Below are 15650 nucleotides of genomic sequence, written 5' to 3'. Positions count from 1 at the left end.
GGAATCCAAATAGAGATTAGCTTCGATGGAAACTCAAATACTCAAAAAGTGTACAATCGCTTTGGTCAGATTATCACTAAAATTTTCCTTGTGTGGCGTGTTCTAAAATCTATAAAAAAAATTCGGAGCAAACATTTACTTTTATAGGGAACAATGAATTTGAAATTAAAACAAAAGTCTGCAAGTGTATTAAAGTACATACTTTACTTTATATTAACATTTGGTTGTGGGACTTTACTATAAATACATTTTAATAAACAATTTAAACATTGTATGAAACCTTATTATTTAAAATATGTTTTACATGTTATCCCTAATTGCGTCAAAACAATTTGGTATTTTGACGATTTTCATGTTGTCGAACGTTGTATCAAAAACATAGGGTATTAGTTTGCTTTTCAGGTATCGGTCTGTGTGGTCGGTGGTTTTTTTCGAGTGCCTCGGGAGTTGCCACCGCAGGCGAAAACCGAAACCCTGGTCGGCGGTCTGGTGGCGAAGGGCGAATGGAGACTGGAGAAAGGCGCCTGCGGAGCGCATGTCAAGTGGGCCGATTGTCCTGCTGTCAACTGTCGGTCGCAATCTGTCAGATACTGGGCTTGGGCTTGGGCTTTGTTTATGTTTGCCGGCGCCTGCGCATCCGCGAGATAAACACGAGATGATGCAAACAAGTGGCCGTGGGCCACGTTGTGCTGGCCAGGATTGGGGGGACTGGGAGGACTGGGGACATCTTCGCAGCGGATCGATGGGCGAGGGACATGCGCAGGAGCTGCGAAGTGGTCGAGGACTCCTCCTCAGAGGTAGACACCAATAATTCGGCCAGAACGCTCCTGTGCCTCGTGCAAAACGGTTCATTTCTCGTCCAGCTAACGCTTCTGCTTTCTGTGTGGATGTGAGTGTGCGTGTTGGCCAAATGCCTGAGTAGAGAAAAATAAGATTATCGGCCATTAGCTTTCAGCACAGCTCTTTGATTTTTGCGAGTAGAAGTTTTATGAATTTGCAGCGAACCCTTTTCCGCTTTTTTCGCGCGTTTGTGTGAGTGGAAGGACGAGTGATTGTGTTCAGTGTCGCTTCTGTTGCCTTGGTTGCCTCACCAACACACACGCACACACAGGCACACACCGCACACGCACACACACCGTCACCCTTGGAGAAAAGTGAAAGTGAGACGCCCCAGCGACCCGGAAATCGGACAGCTCGCTACTTTTCGCATTCGGCGCACATCTTGGCTGGAAAAAAGTTAGTGGAAAACCCCCAGCTGCGAAAGTTTCAATAATTTTCCACACGTTAACCGAAATCTAATCAAATTTTACCCGATCCCCCCCCTCGACTTTCTCTTTTTCTCTCTCTGATTTATGCGTGGCACATACAACATTTTCGCATTCCGTTTTTTCTTTTTTGGCAAACACTTATACACAGCACAATTTTGGTATCCAACACCCCCAGCCCAACCCCTCTTTTAACCTTCAATTTGTGGCATGCTGTAAATTGTACTAAAGACACGAGCATTTTTCTTCAATTTTTTCCATACTCTTTTGTAAATACTTTTTGGATTGTCTTGGCAAGCGAATTTTTGTATACCATTTTTCTTACTTTGCTCACTTTTGGAATTGCAGTCGAAATGATTTAATATTAAGCTAGCAAACGGATTTTTACCAATCCGTTGCAAAAACAAAAACTGTATGTGTAAAATAAAAAATATATGAAATAAATATCTGAGGGAGAGGGACCAGAAACCGAATTCGCACTGCAACAGGTAAGTGTCAAGTGGGTGAGTTATACGAGTAGAAACTTTCCCAGCTACTTTTGTTTGATCGATATTTGATAGTGAGAGCACACAGGTAAATTAAACTTTTCCCCGGGTAAACTTTTCCAATTTCCAAAGCATGTTCCCCACAGTGCAGAGCCAACTTCTCCCAAAGTGTGCAGCAATTTTCTGCATTGTCTAGAGAAGCACCCAACCACCTAGCCACCCACCGCCCCGTGGCAAGGCTGCAGCCACGCCCACCCTGATCTTTGTTGTTGTTTTGTGCGTAGCTGATTGTGACAGGACCTTGTCTGCTGCCATTTGAGGTTGCCTTTTTACCTTTTGCCTTTTGCCCGCCTTTATGGTAATTGTAATTTAGTTCTCATTTAGCCGTGTTCAAGGACAGGCGCGGAGGCTGTGAGGCTTTCGAGGGGCTCTTAGTGGTTGGGTTCGGTTTGGTTTTCAGAGGGGTAAGGGGGTAAGGTGGTGGGGGTGGAAGGTATTGGCTTGGAGCTGGGGAAGAGCAGGCGCAGACGCGTGCCCTGGGGACTGGCAGTTGGGTGGGGCTAGAAGTTGAAGTGAATTACAATTTAATTACCAGCAGGTCTCAACAGCTTAATGCCGGGCTTTGTGATAGAACCTTGGATACTAACGAAATTATTTATAGAAATTTCAATTACGCTCGAATAGCGATGGATGGAGTTTTTGTTTCAGAATATTATTTTGTTTCAAGGATTTTAGGTACAAGGTGGGACAATGATAATTTTTGTAAAAATTGGACACTTAATATCAAGATATAATAAAATACATAAATACTCCCAAAATACTCCTTAGAGATAACTACAAGATAAAGACTTTTACCAGACTTGGCTTAAACTTTAAGTCATGGGTCTCAAATCTATTTTATGGCAGAGTAAACACCAAAGCAAATAACATTATGGCAGTGCAAAACAAATACAAAATGTTTAACCACATGGACATTGTGTTTGTTTTGTTTTTGTCTCGTTCGATCTTATCAGCAGCGATTATTACTTAAAGAAAGTTTTGTTATAAAAACAAATCAGATCCGAGTTCAAAGGCTGTGTAAATCAGTTAAAATTCCCTTCAGAGTCTCTTCGAGGTGCAATGCAGTACAGAAAAATGATTAAAGCCAAATCTAGCAATAGGGAGAATGTTAGGTTTACGACAGATAAGTGCATGAAGTCAAGTCTTTGTAGTTTTGAAATATTTGGAGTTGCAGAACGCTGTAGTTCACAGTTCCTTAAATAGCATTGAGATAGCAGTGCCTGCCAGATTATGGTTATTAATTAAGTTCCCCGATTGCAGTAAACCCAGATGCCCGAAGCTTTGATTCTACCCGGCATGGCTGACGCAGAGCCGGACCTCTCGACGTTCGAGAACAAGACGGGCCTGGCGGAGGACATGAAGTTCCTGGCCTCCATGCCCGAGCTGTGTGACGTAACCTTCCTGGTGGGCGACACCCGCGAACCCGTCTGCGCCGTCAAGGTTTGTGCTTTGTACTCTGTATTTCCATCGCGTACTCCCCGGACTGCTCCCTGTGCCGGACTCTGAAATCAGGTCACTGCGTAATCGCCACTCTGGTCCTCTAAATAATTGACACCCCTTGCATAACTTCAATGTGGGATGCGTCTCCCGTTGAATAATTCACACTTTGGCCCTTACACTGGAAATAAAATAAGGCATAAGGGCGTCATCATTTATGCACTTAGCATATAAAACTCACAGAAAAGTCTTGAATTACTTAATATCCCTTTTTGTAGTGTCAGAAATTAAATTTCTATGAACCTGTGAATTTGACATGTTTAGAAGTTTATACAAATTTAATATTACCGAAACTGAAAACCTATTAAATTAGTTTTAACTTATGAAAATCATCAGTAACTTAAAATAAAATTTCTGGTCCTCATTTTTAAAGGATTTATTCTATTAATTAATGGCAATGTACCAATCCATTAGGCATTAAATAGTATTATAATGGTTTACCCTCTCATATAGGCTGTGCTGGCATCCCGCTCCCGGGTATTTGCAAAGATGCTCTATGCTGCCCCCTCGCCCCAGCGGAAAAGGGAAACCTCCACCAAGGAGAACAAGCTGCGCCTCTTCCTGAAACGCTCCTCGGAGCCCCTGCTCAACCTGCAGAATGCCGCACAACAGGTTCGTATTCGCATATGTGTTCTATATTCATCCATAATCGATTACCCAGCGGGGGGATTACGTATGTGGTGTGTGTGAGTGCCGGTGTGATTTTGCATTTTGCCGTGTGGGTCTGCATCAATGGGACTATTTTCGTATCCACCTTTTCAGTTTCCTACCTTTTCCTTCCTTTGTGTGTAAATACGTCGTGTGCCAGTGAATTCCATTTAACTGATATCAATGTTCTTGTGCCTTTTCTGTTGTGACAACCACCATTCCTCATCGTACTCGTACTCGTACTCGTACTCGTTATCCCGCAACCCATATCCGTAATCATAGAGAACCGGTTTCACCCAACAATTAGCTCCGATACCCGAGGTAACCAAGCATCAAATAATGCCTCTGTGCGTGTATGTGTAACTGTAGCTGTCGCTGTAACTGTGTGGGTGTTGTAATTATTGGAAGTCTTTTGATGTCCTTGCAGGCCATGAGGTTCAAATAAAAGAAACATTTATTATTTATACTTGTACTGTTAAGAATTGGTTCATTTTTTGATCTCAAATTTATCTTTTACACGTAATTTTTACACCTGCAAGGACATTAAGAACTTCGGACTTTCGAAGCTAATCCTAATTACTTGTTAAAAACTAAAAATATTCTTATTGTAATTGGCTAAATGTATATGTTTAGGCTGAGTGTGCACCGTAATGTTTTACGTTTCAAGTAGAGATAAGTTGGTTAGAATGGTTTGCGTGGATTAAATACTAATTTATCTATCAGAATCTCTGTTACTTCCCCAGTTACTATACTTTGTTCTTGTATGATTTATCTACTCTGATATTCGTATCTAACCTGAACTGGGAATTAATGCTCCTGAACATACTTTTAATCTTGAACTTTAATTGGGGAGTACGCTCCCTAAAAAAATTTGATCTGTGTTAAGATTTCACTTTCAATTGAGCCTGAACCTCACTATTGGAATGCCTATGAACATGATACCCTCTGCACTTGTCTCTGCAAGTTTAGTTGCTAATGTTTCGTTAGACTTAACATTATAGTATTGGTTTCAAATGCTGACTTGTATTGATGTAGCCTTCAGGTCAGCAGCATCAGACTCTGATCATTGAGGAATTCGAACCGGATGTCTTTCGCCAGCTGATTGAGTATATCCACACGGGCTGTGTGACCCTGCAACCTCGTACTCTCCTAGGTAAATTCAGACTAATTTAAGAAATATAATATAGACCGATAAAGCTATCTGCTTGCAGGTGTCATGAATGCCGCGGACTATTATGGCCTTGAGGAACTGCGTCGCGCCTGTGCAGGATTTGTACAGTGCTGCATCAACGTGGATACTGTGTGCGCCTTGTTGGCCTCTGCCGAGCGATATATCCAGTACAAGTGCACGAAGACCTTGGTCCAGAAGGTGCTGGAGTTCGTGGATGAGCACGGGACCGAGGTGCTGAACCTGGGCAGCTTCACCCTGCTGCCGCAGCACGTGGTCCGCCTGATCTTGGCCAGGGAGGAGCTGCGCGCCGACGAATTCACCAAGTTCCAGGCGGCACTGATGTGGAGCAAGAAGTACTATGACAACAATCCGGTAAGAGTTCATAAGATACACTGCCCCATTAAACCCACTTCTTTAATCCGAGCTCATACCCCACAGAACATCGACATTAAGGAGATCCTGGGCACCTTCTGCGAGTACATCCAGTTCCACAAGATCCCCGCCAACGTGCTGATGCGGGAGATCCATCCGCTGAACCTCGTCCCCTACGCCATCATCATGAACGCGCTGGCCTATCAGGTGGGTTGCACTGTGCTTCTCGATTGATTTGCGTTGCTTCCTTGGTGTTTAACTCAGTCACTCACGCCTTCATCTGTCCATCTATCTGTCCGCCTGTCTCTCTATCCGTCCATCGAACCATCCACCCCGCCGCCGCCGCCACCCATGCGCTCCATTCCGTCCATCCATCCTGTTGTCCCCTTTATGTCTGATTCTACACTTTGCAGGCAGACCCAGAAAGCATCGACCCCGGAAAGCTGTCTCCCAACTCTAGCCGAGTGAGGCGGGCCCGCCAGAACCAAGGGCGCTCGATGTCGGTCCAGAGCTCACTGGACCCCTACGGATCGAACACCACCCTCAGCTCCAGCGGCAGCAGCGACCCCACGAGTGGGCCGCACCACAGCAACTAACATAAGTTGAACGGCCCCTCCTCCTCCTCGTCCTCCCAGCAGCAGCACCACCGCCACCGCCACCACCACCAGTCGCTGCCGAAGATCCGCAAGGCCAAGTCGCAGTCCTTCCGGACGCGGCGCAGTCCCTCGGAGCGGAGAAGTCCCAACAATGCCCCGAACCTCACGCTGAACACCAGCCTGGCCTCCGGCAATGGCGAGAAGAAGCGCAGCCCGCTGACCCCGAAGAGTCCGGTGATGCCGGTGCCGGAGTCGAAGAGTCCGGGCAGCAGCTCCCAGAAGACGCCCACCTCGCTCTCGCGGCAAGGCACTCTGCGGGCCTCGAACCGGAGGAAGAACAGCGGACAGCTCTCCATTTCCCTGGGCACGCAGGGCAGGCGAAGTCCGGTGGGTCTCAACGATCGCAGTCCCCAAGGCCGTCGCAGTCCGCTCTTCCCGAGCAGTGGACTGAGGTCACCGAACGACCCGATGACCAGTCCCACGGTCAGAAGTCCCACCGGGGAGCCCCGGCGAAGCAGTCCCACTTTCAGCGTGCACACTCAGGAACGTCGTTCGCCGCTGGGCGCAGTGGCTCCCACGGACTTTGGCTGCCAATTTGGGCTGCCGGGCACCCGGAGGAGCCCCACATCCACGGTCCACGTCCAGGACATGGCCACGGAGGCGGACGAGGCGGGATTCGTGGGCCTAAAGCGACCATCGATAAGCCTCTTCACACCCATCTACTTCGCCAGCGAGAAGCGCTCGCCTATGGGCCCGATTCCCCCGATAACCGTCTCCAATCCCGCAGAGACTTACAAGAGCGCAGAACGGGAGCGGGAGGCGGCGGAGGCGGCTGCCCGGGAAAAGGAGAAGGAGCGGGAGAAGGAGAAGGAAAAGGAGGCCCAGCCGCAGGAGAAGAAGAGCGTGATGCGCGAGATCCTGGCCTTTGTGAGGAAGCCATCGAAGCATCTTAGCAGCCGAACCAACCGCTTTGCAAACGCTTTCACCCGAGCCGAATCGGGTTCGTCCGGTGGTCCGCTGATCCGGCAGAGCACCTTCTCCGCCAGTCCAGCCGCCTCCTCGACGGCGGCCAAGAGTGCTGTCCAAAAGCAAATGTCCGAGGTGGGCTTCGAGCCGAAGATATCCCAGAAGTTCACCCACTACGCTAAGATGTCCCTGAGGCTGCGCAGATCGACGAAGCGCGACGAGGAGGAAAAGGAGAGGGAGAAGCAGAAGCAGAGCTCGGCCTCGGGCTCGAAGAGACCCAGTGCGGACCTGAGCCAGGCCCACGCGGAGCAACAGGTAGGTGGATCGGACGAGCTGCCCTTCGAGCTGGCCAACGTGCACTTCGAGAAGGTAGGTGAGTCCTATATCAAGCATGAGAGGCTCCGCGAGTTGCAAGAACCAGAGGCCGAACGGGATGAGGAGATCGACAAGGAGGCGGAGCCGAGGACGGACGCGGACGCGGAAGCGGAGGTGGAGCAAGCCGATGCAGCCATGGCGCAGTTCGTGGAGGAGGTCACCAACTCGCTGAAGGTGGTGGCCCTGAACGGCGAGGGCGGAGCGGCCGCCGTGCACCACTTCACCCGTCGCTCCGAGAGCCGCGAGCCCATCGAGCCGCGCATCAGCGAGGAGCGGGAGTCGGACTCCAACGACCTGATGATACCCGATGACATGCGCGCCGAGTTGGTAGAGATCTTGAAGGCGTACGCGCCAGAACCAGTTTATGTGAATCTGCAGGCACTGCGGCGGGAGACCGAGGACGCGGATCTGGCCGTCGCCCAGGCTGAGGCCGCAGTCTTGGCGGCGGCCGAGCCGGCCAAGAAGCCGCTGCAGTGTCCTACCATCGAGTTTGAGCCGCCGTCGCGCCGCTCCTCCTTCGACCCCCCGCGGTCCCCCTTTCTCGAGCAGCTGCGCAGTCCCGGGGTGGACACGGAAACCGACCTGATCAACCTGCAGCGCCTGGACTCCGGGGGCGACAGCTTCGAGCTGGTCGAGAGCAAGTGGAGCAAGTCCAGTCGCGGGGAGTCCAGTTTCGATTGTCCCTACTCCTCCAGGGACACCAGCTTCGACGTGTCCATTTCGCGGTACCAGTCCACTAGTTACGAGGATCAGACCTCCAGCTTTGAGATCGTGGACACCGATGAAAAGGCCCAGGGCAGGCGGGCCGTGGACTTGCGCAAGAGCTCCATCGAGCTGGTCGATGCGGAGACCTTCCAAAGATCGGGCTCCTCCTGCGGCGGCCGCAAGTCCTCGCTGGAGACCCACTTTGACTACACGCCCACCGAGGCCGGTGGCCGCTCGCCCAGCCTCCCCTTTCCGGCGATGAGCAAGAAGCAGCGCACGGAGAACTTCCGCCAGCTGCACGTCTCCCAGTTCAGTGCCTTCTCCCGGGCACGCAGTCCGCTGTCCCAGCAGACCTCCTCGAACTACAGCTCCCGGGACAGCTACGACTCGAGCGGCTCCTACCCCCACGGCTACGGCTATCCCCCGGAGCCGCAGAAGAGTCCCTACGGGGACCCCAGTCGCAAGCACTTCCCGCTGACGGTGCGCCAGAGGGGCGAGGAGGAGCGCGAGGTGCGCACCTTCCTCTGCACGGACCAGAGATGCGCCTCGATCTTCGAGCCCCGGCCCAGCTCCGTGCTCACCCAGCAGCTGTCCACCGGCTCCATGTCCACCCCGTCGGGCTACACGAACGGGACGCCCAGGGTGCCGGGCGCGGCGGTCGGACCCGTGCCGCTGCCCCACCCCGGACCGCTCTCGTCCTGCGGCTTCTCCAGCGGCAGCGAGTTCGAGCCGCCGTCCCCGCGACGAGCGGCCAGCGCCTCGCCCAAGCACACCTTCACATTCCGCATCGTGATGAAGAAGGTGGACAGCTCGCCGGAGGCCCTGTGCCCGGAGAGGCACCGCTCGCGGATTATCGATCGGTACAGGAGGCGCGACAGTCGCCGCAAGCGCATCCACGATGCAGGAAAGAGCTTCTAGGGGGCAGTGGGGCATGCAACTAGTGGCAACCAGTGATGGGGAAAGTACTTAGATAGGCATCCAACCATAGAGTCAGAATATCAGAATATTCGGTGAGTTAATCAAACAAAATACCTTTATCACACTCAAATACCTTTAAATTTAACAACAACTGCCTTTTACATACTTGCAGAGGTATAACAATACTCTTTTGAAAAATATTTGAAATACTCATACCATAAAGAATAAACGTCGAAGCGAATCAAAATCTGTAAAATAAGAACCGAATTGTCCTGCAAATATTTTGAAAACTCGTAAATATAACAGCTTATTGCTAGGGAAGACAACTACACTTATTACAAAACATTTTGATGTTTAATGTATTGCATAAGAAATAATTAAATTCATACATGTTTGCGAATGAATCTAAGTACCTGTAACCACATCATTTTTGTGTAATAGAACGCTGATTAAGAAATCCGTAAACTTGAAATTCCAATGCAATTTTGCCATATTGTAGACAGTACTTGCGGAGTAATAAAATTAATGTTTGATGTAGCTAGGTACCCAAAATAACCCAAATATGTAATTCCCATCACTGGTAGCAAACGAAAAGAACCTCGCGGCAATCTCTCAATATCTCCACGATACGCATATATTTTTGACAATCTCAGTGTTGCATCTATGAAGAACCTCTCACAATCGAATCTCTTTAGGGTTAAGAATAACACCGAACTACTGGCGTTTGGTAATCAAACTTTATAAAATGGTTCTGGTTTTTAGGCCGTTTCAAAAGCTCTACCAAAAGCGCGAACTTCGGCCGACTGAAGTCAGTCGATCCACCCCGCCTTATCGGGGGTCTGGCTTATGACTTATGATCTCTGCTGACTTGTCAAGCAACCCTCGTTAGATCCTCGGTTACACACTGATCGATTGCTGTGGCAGATATTAAATATATATTCTAAATAATTAACAAACTTATGCGCAACAATAATTCCTCCCACGATTTACCTGACTACTATTTAAACAACAATAGATCAAAAGTTTATATGTATACATGTGCATAAGAGTTCACACTTCGATGTTGTAATTAATGTGGAAACCGAAATCAGAAAGAGAGAATATTCTAAGTATTTGTGCATTTTTACGTGGTTCCTGTTATATAGCTATAGATATATGCGCAATCAAGCGCAAGTATTACAAATTTTTGATGGCATAATATAATCGATATACATTATATGAATCTAAGGAACCTAAGAAATATTAAATTCTAAATGTAACCGAACTGCGCTGCTATTGCAAAAAGTCAGAAACGTTTTTCTAGATAACTCCTAAGACTAAGATCAGAGTAAAATTATGCGCATATGTGTGTGCGCATGTTTGTATATTAAAGCTGGATTTGGGGCCGTACTTAAATCTTAACAATGTAAGAGAGCATTAACTTTTGTGCCGCAAAAGAGAGCATTAACTTTTGTGCCGCAAAAGAGATGAAATGTGGAGAAAATTAATATTATCAAATTAATATTTAGTGTTAAACTTTGAGCAACATTTTTGGACTCTGTGTTTGTTAGTTAAAAGGAACCCCTTTATGAGAATCCTAAAATTAAGCGGAGTGTCTAACAAATCATAATTTACAAGGTATACACATTGTATGTAATACTCCCCAGGGAGTAAGAACCGTTGGCTTTTTAGCAACTTACTCGTAAGAAGAAAGATATCAGCAGTTTACAGGTAAATACGCATCATGAGCATTTAATTCCAAGTAAATGGTAACTAATCGTAACGATAACCACACATTGATTGCCACCAGCCGACATCTCGGATCTGGAGACCCGTCGATCCAGGACTACACTCGTAACTAATCGGAATGCCAGTAGAAACGTTGCTATTTTGATTTGTAGTTGCTTGTTTTGAAACTAACCAACAGTCGCTGACCAAATCGCTTTGCCAGTTACGTATTTCCGATCGGTTCTCCATTGCCCCTCCGAATGCTTGTGGGAGGTGGTCGCCAATGGAGATGTAGCGACTCGAATCCCGGCCAGAGCACCCAACTACAATTTCACAATGCCAACTTCTTCTATTTGCAGAGCGTGTTTACAGTGTGCCAGCTGGATCGGATGTGGATTTAGCCCAAGTTCCCCAACCCACACGTTATTAGGTATTCCCTTTGTCCGGGTTTTTATTCAGAGGATGTCGTGGTCGTGGCATTTGTTAGACTAAGTCCAGTTCCAGTTCCAGTTCGAATCGAATCTCGTTAAATGTCCTACTTTGCATTTGTACTGTTATTGTTACCGCTCACATACATACTCAAATAGTTAGAGCTAAAACCTCCATACATTATGTGCGTTCGTTTTTATTGTAATTTGAGACAAAATAAAGCCCAGATTTCTGTGTTACCTTAATTCAAACTTTGGCCTCCACATGCAGGGCCAGCACACCATCGAAGTCCTCGGCTCCGATGTGGATGTAGCCGTATCCCCTGTCGTCCACCGTGACGGACTTGCCGGTGCAGGAACCGTCGATGAGGCTGCCTGAGATCACATCGCAGTATAACCCGGCCGGCAGGCAGGTGTTCAGCTCCTGGGACAGGTCGTACAGGTTGTTGTTGACGGCCAGGAAGCCCTTGTTGCCGCGACAGAAGGAGATCTGGCTGTCGCCGTTGTCCCACCACTCGGCCAGCTCCGTGTCGCGCACGGCGTTCTTGAAGCCCACCATCGCGTAGATCTGGCGCCAGCGGTGCTCGCAGATCCACCCGTTCACGCAGGCTCCATCCTGGTCGAACTCGGGCGAGATGATCCTCTCCTGCGCGTCCTGCGGCGGCGGAGTGTCATGGTCGTCGAAGGCGAAGGAGCTCATCACCCGGCTGACGCCGTAGGGGTAGGCCAGGTGGAAGGCGGTGGCCATCTTGTACTGCCGGGGGGTCTTGTAGTTCAGCACAGCGCCCGCATCCCGCTGGTTGTCGTGGTTGTCCACGAAGGTCAGGGCCTGCTCAGAGGGCAGGAATCCCCAGCCGGTGCCCCAGCTCTGCAGCCACTTGAGGGCGTTGTTGCCGCGGAAGGCGTTGCCGATCTCCTCAGAGAACCGGAACTCGGTCACGGCACCCAGATTCTTGTACTCGTCGCGGGACACGGTCTCGTGGCCATGGTCGATGACCTCCTGGAAGATGAAGGGACGCGAGTTGTGGGGGAAGCCGTGCTCGATGTTCAGGTTGCTCAGGCTGCCGTAGATGTACTGCGGATATGGATACGATTAGCAATCATGGAGCATTTAACAGACGCAGACCCGACTCACCTCCAGATCCTCCGAAGCCATGTGCTTGGCGGCATCCACTCGGAACCCGGCGACACCCAGTTCGATGAGGTGGTCCAGGAACTCGATCAGCTTGCTCCTCACCCAGTCACTGCTCTGGTCGAGATCCTTGAGGCCCACCAACTCGCACTGCTGCACCTGGAAGCGGTCGTTCCAGTCGGTGATCTCGCAGCTGGGGTGGAAGTCCTGGGCGGTGAATGGAACCCCTGGGAAGGACTTCTTGCTGGGCTCCGCCTCTGAACCGCCCGTGCCCACGGCCACGCCCTCGAAGTCGCCGGACATGTGGTTCAGGAGCACGTCCACGTAGATGCGCACACCCACTTCGTTGCAGCGGCGCACCATGTCGCCGAACTCCTCCTCATTTCCTGAGCGTGTGGTCAGCTTGTAGGAGATGGGCTGGTACCTCTCCCACCAAGGCCGACCCGCGGCAATGATGTTCTCGTTCGCGGGGCTCACTTGCACCCCCGCGAAGCCGCGCGGTCCCAGGAACCTCTCGCACTCCTCGGCGATGTCCGACCACTTCCACTCGAACAGGTGGACAATGGTGTTGCGGTTGCCCCACCAGTGGGGATTGTGCTGGGCCAGCGAAAGGCTGCCCGCCAGGCAGAGCGTCAGGGCCAATGCGAACTTGAACATGACCGTAAACTGTGGGCAATCTTCAGAGCGATTTCCACTTTTATACCCCCGGCAATCTTATCGCGGATTTGCTTCGCTTGGGTCCAATTTACGACCAGCAGATGGTCGCCACACGATTGGGGGCAGATTTACAATGGCCATCGGCTGACCTATGGCAATACGCGATAGTGGGGCAGATATTTGCAAGTATCTTGGCTTTCCCAGAAGATTATGAGACAAGAAGATTAGATTCGTCACTAGTGCATAAGATACCCTTGCTGGACGTTTCATTGTTACTCCAAAGTAAAATATTCTCTTTGAAAACTTTTTTGATATTCTTAAGGAAACAATTTTTAATCTGTAATATAATTTCAAACATAAATACGATTATTTGGATTTTCTCTCTTATAACTAACAAATTTATAATTGTTTCAAAGGGAAATTTTCGAAAAGATCAAAAGGAAATACTCGAGAATATCGAATTGATATTTTCAAAAACCAACTATCATTTTTTTATCGGAAAATGTGTTTTTAAGCATAGATCTCGGTTTCCGAAAATTCATATTTTTAATATATTTACTTTAGCATTTTAAAAATCTAAGCAAAAACATTATACCCCTTTGAACAGAGTATAACTAAGTTCATTTGCTCGCTTAATTCCTCTTGAAATCGATTTTATTGGTATAATTTACGACAATATTTTTTGCATTCTGCCACCGAGCAGATTACGATTTGTGAATTATGAAAACTGATTTCTGGTGTTTACTGTGGGAGTCATTTACTTTGGGCCTTGCGAACTTTGGTCTCTTATGAAGCATCTTGTTGCGTGTTTCGCATTCTATTTTATAGTTCTTGCGAAGGATGACTGAAAAGTAGTAGATAATCTCCACCACGGAGAGCATACTCATTCCTACAAAAAGACTGAAGGCGCTGCCTAGGTTAGCTAAAAATAGCACTTGATAAGTTCGGAAATTGGGGGGAAATATTCACTCAACTTACAAACCAAAGTAACCATATTGGAAAGCAAGTCACGACGTAGGCGACGATAGCTGAAGGAGTTGATAAATATATGCAATACTCCGTCGTTTTTGGCTAAACCAGAGCTGAAATCGAAAATGTTTTCTATAGTAAATCAAGTGACAAGTTTTATATACTCTTACTAGAACTTATCTGGCACTGGCATGTTGAGTTCTAGGGGAAAGTTGGATACCTGGACATCGTAATCAAAGTGTTCACAGGTAAGGGGACAATAGCACTGCGTGCTCTTTTTCCTGGTTATTATATTAGCTAAGAGCAAATTGTTAGCTTTATACATTTATCATTAAAGCCAATAACCCACCAAAATTATCCACCAGACAGGGTATATCCCTGAAGGTACAAATCCTATCTTCGGTCCGATTGAAGTCAAAGAAGTACGTGTGGCAGCCACAAAACTTAACCATATTCGTGACCCTACAATTCAGCTCGCAGTTGGGGTAAACATAGTCGGAAAAGTACCTCAGGGGAAACTCCTTCTGGAAAATGCAATTCCTCTCCTCAATCGTAAGAGCCTTGACAGCCGCCGAACAGAAGGTTTCTTGGGGTCTGAGGGCGGCAAAAGTCTCCGTGTTGAAGGCCACGAACTTTGCAGCAGCATGGGCACTGGGAAAGGCATCTACTTCCTGGATTAGCAGCTTTACGCCATAGGAATACGATTGCACTGGATCGTAGCTGTCGTCTTTATACCTAACAATAACCGAAAGGCCGTATTTAAGACCCCCAATGGCTCGTTGGGCTGTAAAGTTCAGACTTTGGAAAAAATCAATTAAGTAACGTATTTATCGGATTTGGTATCGCAATTATTTACCCACCCCTTCTGTCGCAAATTAAATGAACAACAGTGACCGAAGAAAGTCTTGGAGAGCTGAAAAATCTTCGAACAATCCAATATGTCGCCATTGAATCGACAGCGATGAAGGATTTCATCACAATCCCAACGAAGGTGCTCCACAAATTGTTGAAGGGTCAGATTGTTGATGGAGAGCAGCGTCTCCATTTGTTCAATATCTTGGGCAGTGTAACGTTCATCGTCCAGCATAAAACCGTAGAAAATGTGTAGATTCCGGAGAATGCCACTTAACTCAGTTCCTTTTGGGAGTTGTCTGCCGGGATAAAATATATAAAACAAATTTTCCTTCAAGAAATTACTACCCACATGGTGTTTAGAAAAGCCTTGGACTTCTGCATGTTGAAGAGGACATCGGGGCAGATGGTGACTGGTGGGAAATAGAGGTTAGTAACCGGCGTGTGATCACTTTGCACATTCATTCTGGTGGGACTGCTGCGGTAGTCCATGTAGAAGGTGTGCGCCATAGCCACAGCGCAAATAAACATCACCAAGGAAATCAACAGCCACACAAGGTGCACTATTCGGTTGGTGTCCTCATCGCGGGTATATCTCAATCCGTGGATACTGCTGGTGGCGCAGAAGTCACTCCAAGTCCGTCGAAGGGACCCCACCAAAGGAGATACTTTCAGATCCACCTGGTCCGAACTCAGCTCCTCCTCGTGACCCATTTGTACTGCCAACTGATGGCGTTTGCGTCGGGCCACGCATTTAAATACAGTGTCGGAGGAGATGGCCTCACTTGATATACTGACAAGTGCTTATTATTAACGAATTAGGATTCGAGGGTGAGTGTGTTTAATA

The 15650-nt window shown here is 48.3% G+C and overlaps 3 protein-coding genes across 8 annotated transcripts; 1 reads left to right on the top strand and 2 right to left on the bottom strand.

Annotated features, from left to right (window-relative positions):
- Nucleotides 1-829: 829 nt before the first annotated feature.
- Nucleotides 830-10471, top strand: LOC108039426 (serine-enriched protein). 6 transcript variants are annotated; one of them, XM_017116460.2, is made up of 9 exons: nucleotides 830-846; nucleotides 1614-1753; nucleotides 3071-3250; nucleotides 3761-3919; nucleotides 4238-4276; nucleotides 4991-5108; nucleotides 5167-5498; nucleotides 5565-5705; nucleotides 5912-6206. In XM_017116460.2, the coding sequence occupies exons 3-9, from the start codon at nucleotides 3080-3082 to the stop codon at nucleotides 6092-6094; spliced, it is 1143 nt and encodes a 380-aa protein (XP_016971949.1). In that variant the 5' UTR covers nucleotides 830-846; nucleotides 1614-1753; nucleotides 3071-3079; the 3' UTR covers nucleotides 6095-6206. The 6 variants fall into 6 exon arrangements, with proteins under 6 accessions (XP_016971949.1, XP_016971972.2, XP_016971934.1 ...); XM_017116483.2 differs by having other exon boundaries at nucleotides 835-1753; nucleotides 5912-5962; nucleotides 6137-10471; XM_017116445.2 differs by having other exon boundaries at nucleotides 835-1236.
- An 899-nt stretch (nucleotides 10472-11370) lies between these two features.
- On the bottom strand, nucleotides 11371-12982 carry LOC108039416 (alpha-amylase-related protein). Its single transcript, XM_017116433.1, has 2 exons — nucleotides 12329-12982; nucleotides 11371-12268 (listed from the first exon to the last, which is right to left on the bottom strand). Exons 1-2 carry the CDS (start codon nucleotides 12980-12982, stop codon nucleotides 11441-11443), a joined length of 1482 nt encoding a protein of 493 aa, XP_016971922.1. The 3' UTR covers nucleotides 11371-11440.
- Nucleotides 12983-13686: 704 nt separating this feature from the next.
- Nucleotides 13687-15517, bottom strand: LOC108039368 (sodium channel protein Nach). The gene is made up of 6 exons (XM_017116356.1): nucleotides 15156-15517; nucleotides 14812-15102; nucleotides 14301-14749; nucleotides 14122-14248; nucleotides 13961-14064; nucleotides 13687-13904 (listed from the first exon to the last, which is right to left on the bottom strand). Exons 1-6 carry the CDS (start codon nucleotides 15515-15517, stop codon nucleotides 13687-13689), a joined length of 1551 nt encoding a protein of 516 aa, XP_016971845.1.
- Nucleotides 15518-15650: the final 133 nt, after the last annotated feature.

Source organism: Drosophila rhopaloa, unplaced genomic scaffold, assembly GCF_018152115.1.
Source record: "Drosophila rhopaloa isolate 14029-0021.01 unplaced genomic scaffold, ASM1815211v1 contig_115, whole genome shotgun sequence".
NCBI lineage: Eukaryota > Metazoa > Arthropoda > Insecta > Diptera > Drosophilidae > Drosophila > Drosophila rhopaloa.
The sequence above is the reverse complement of the archived record's forward strand: the minus strand, read 5'-3'. Positions and strand labels throughout refer to the sequence as shown.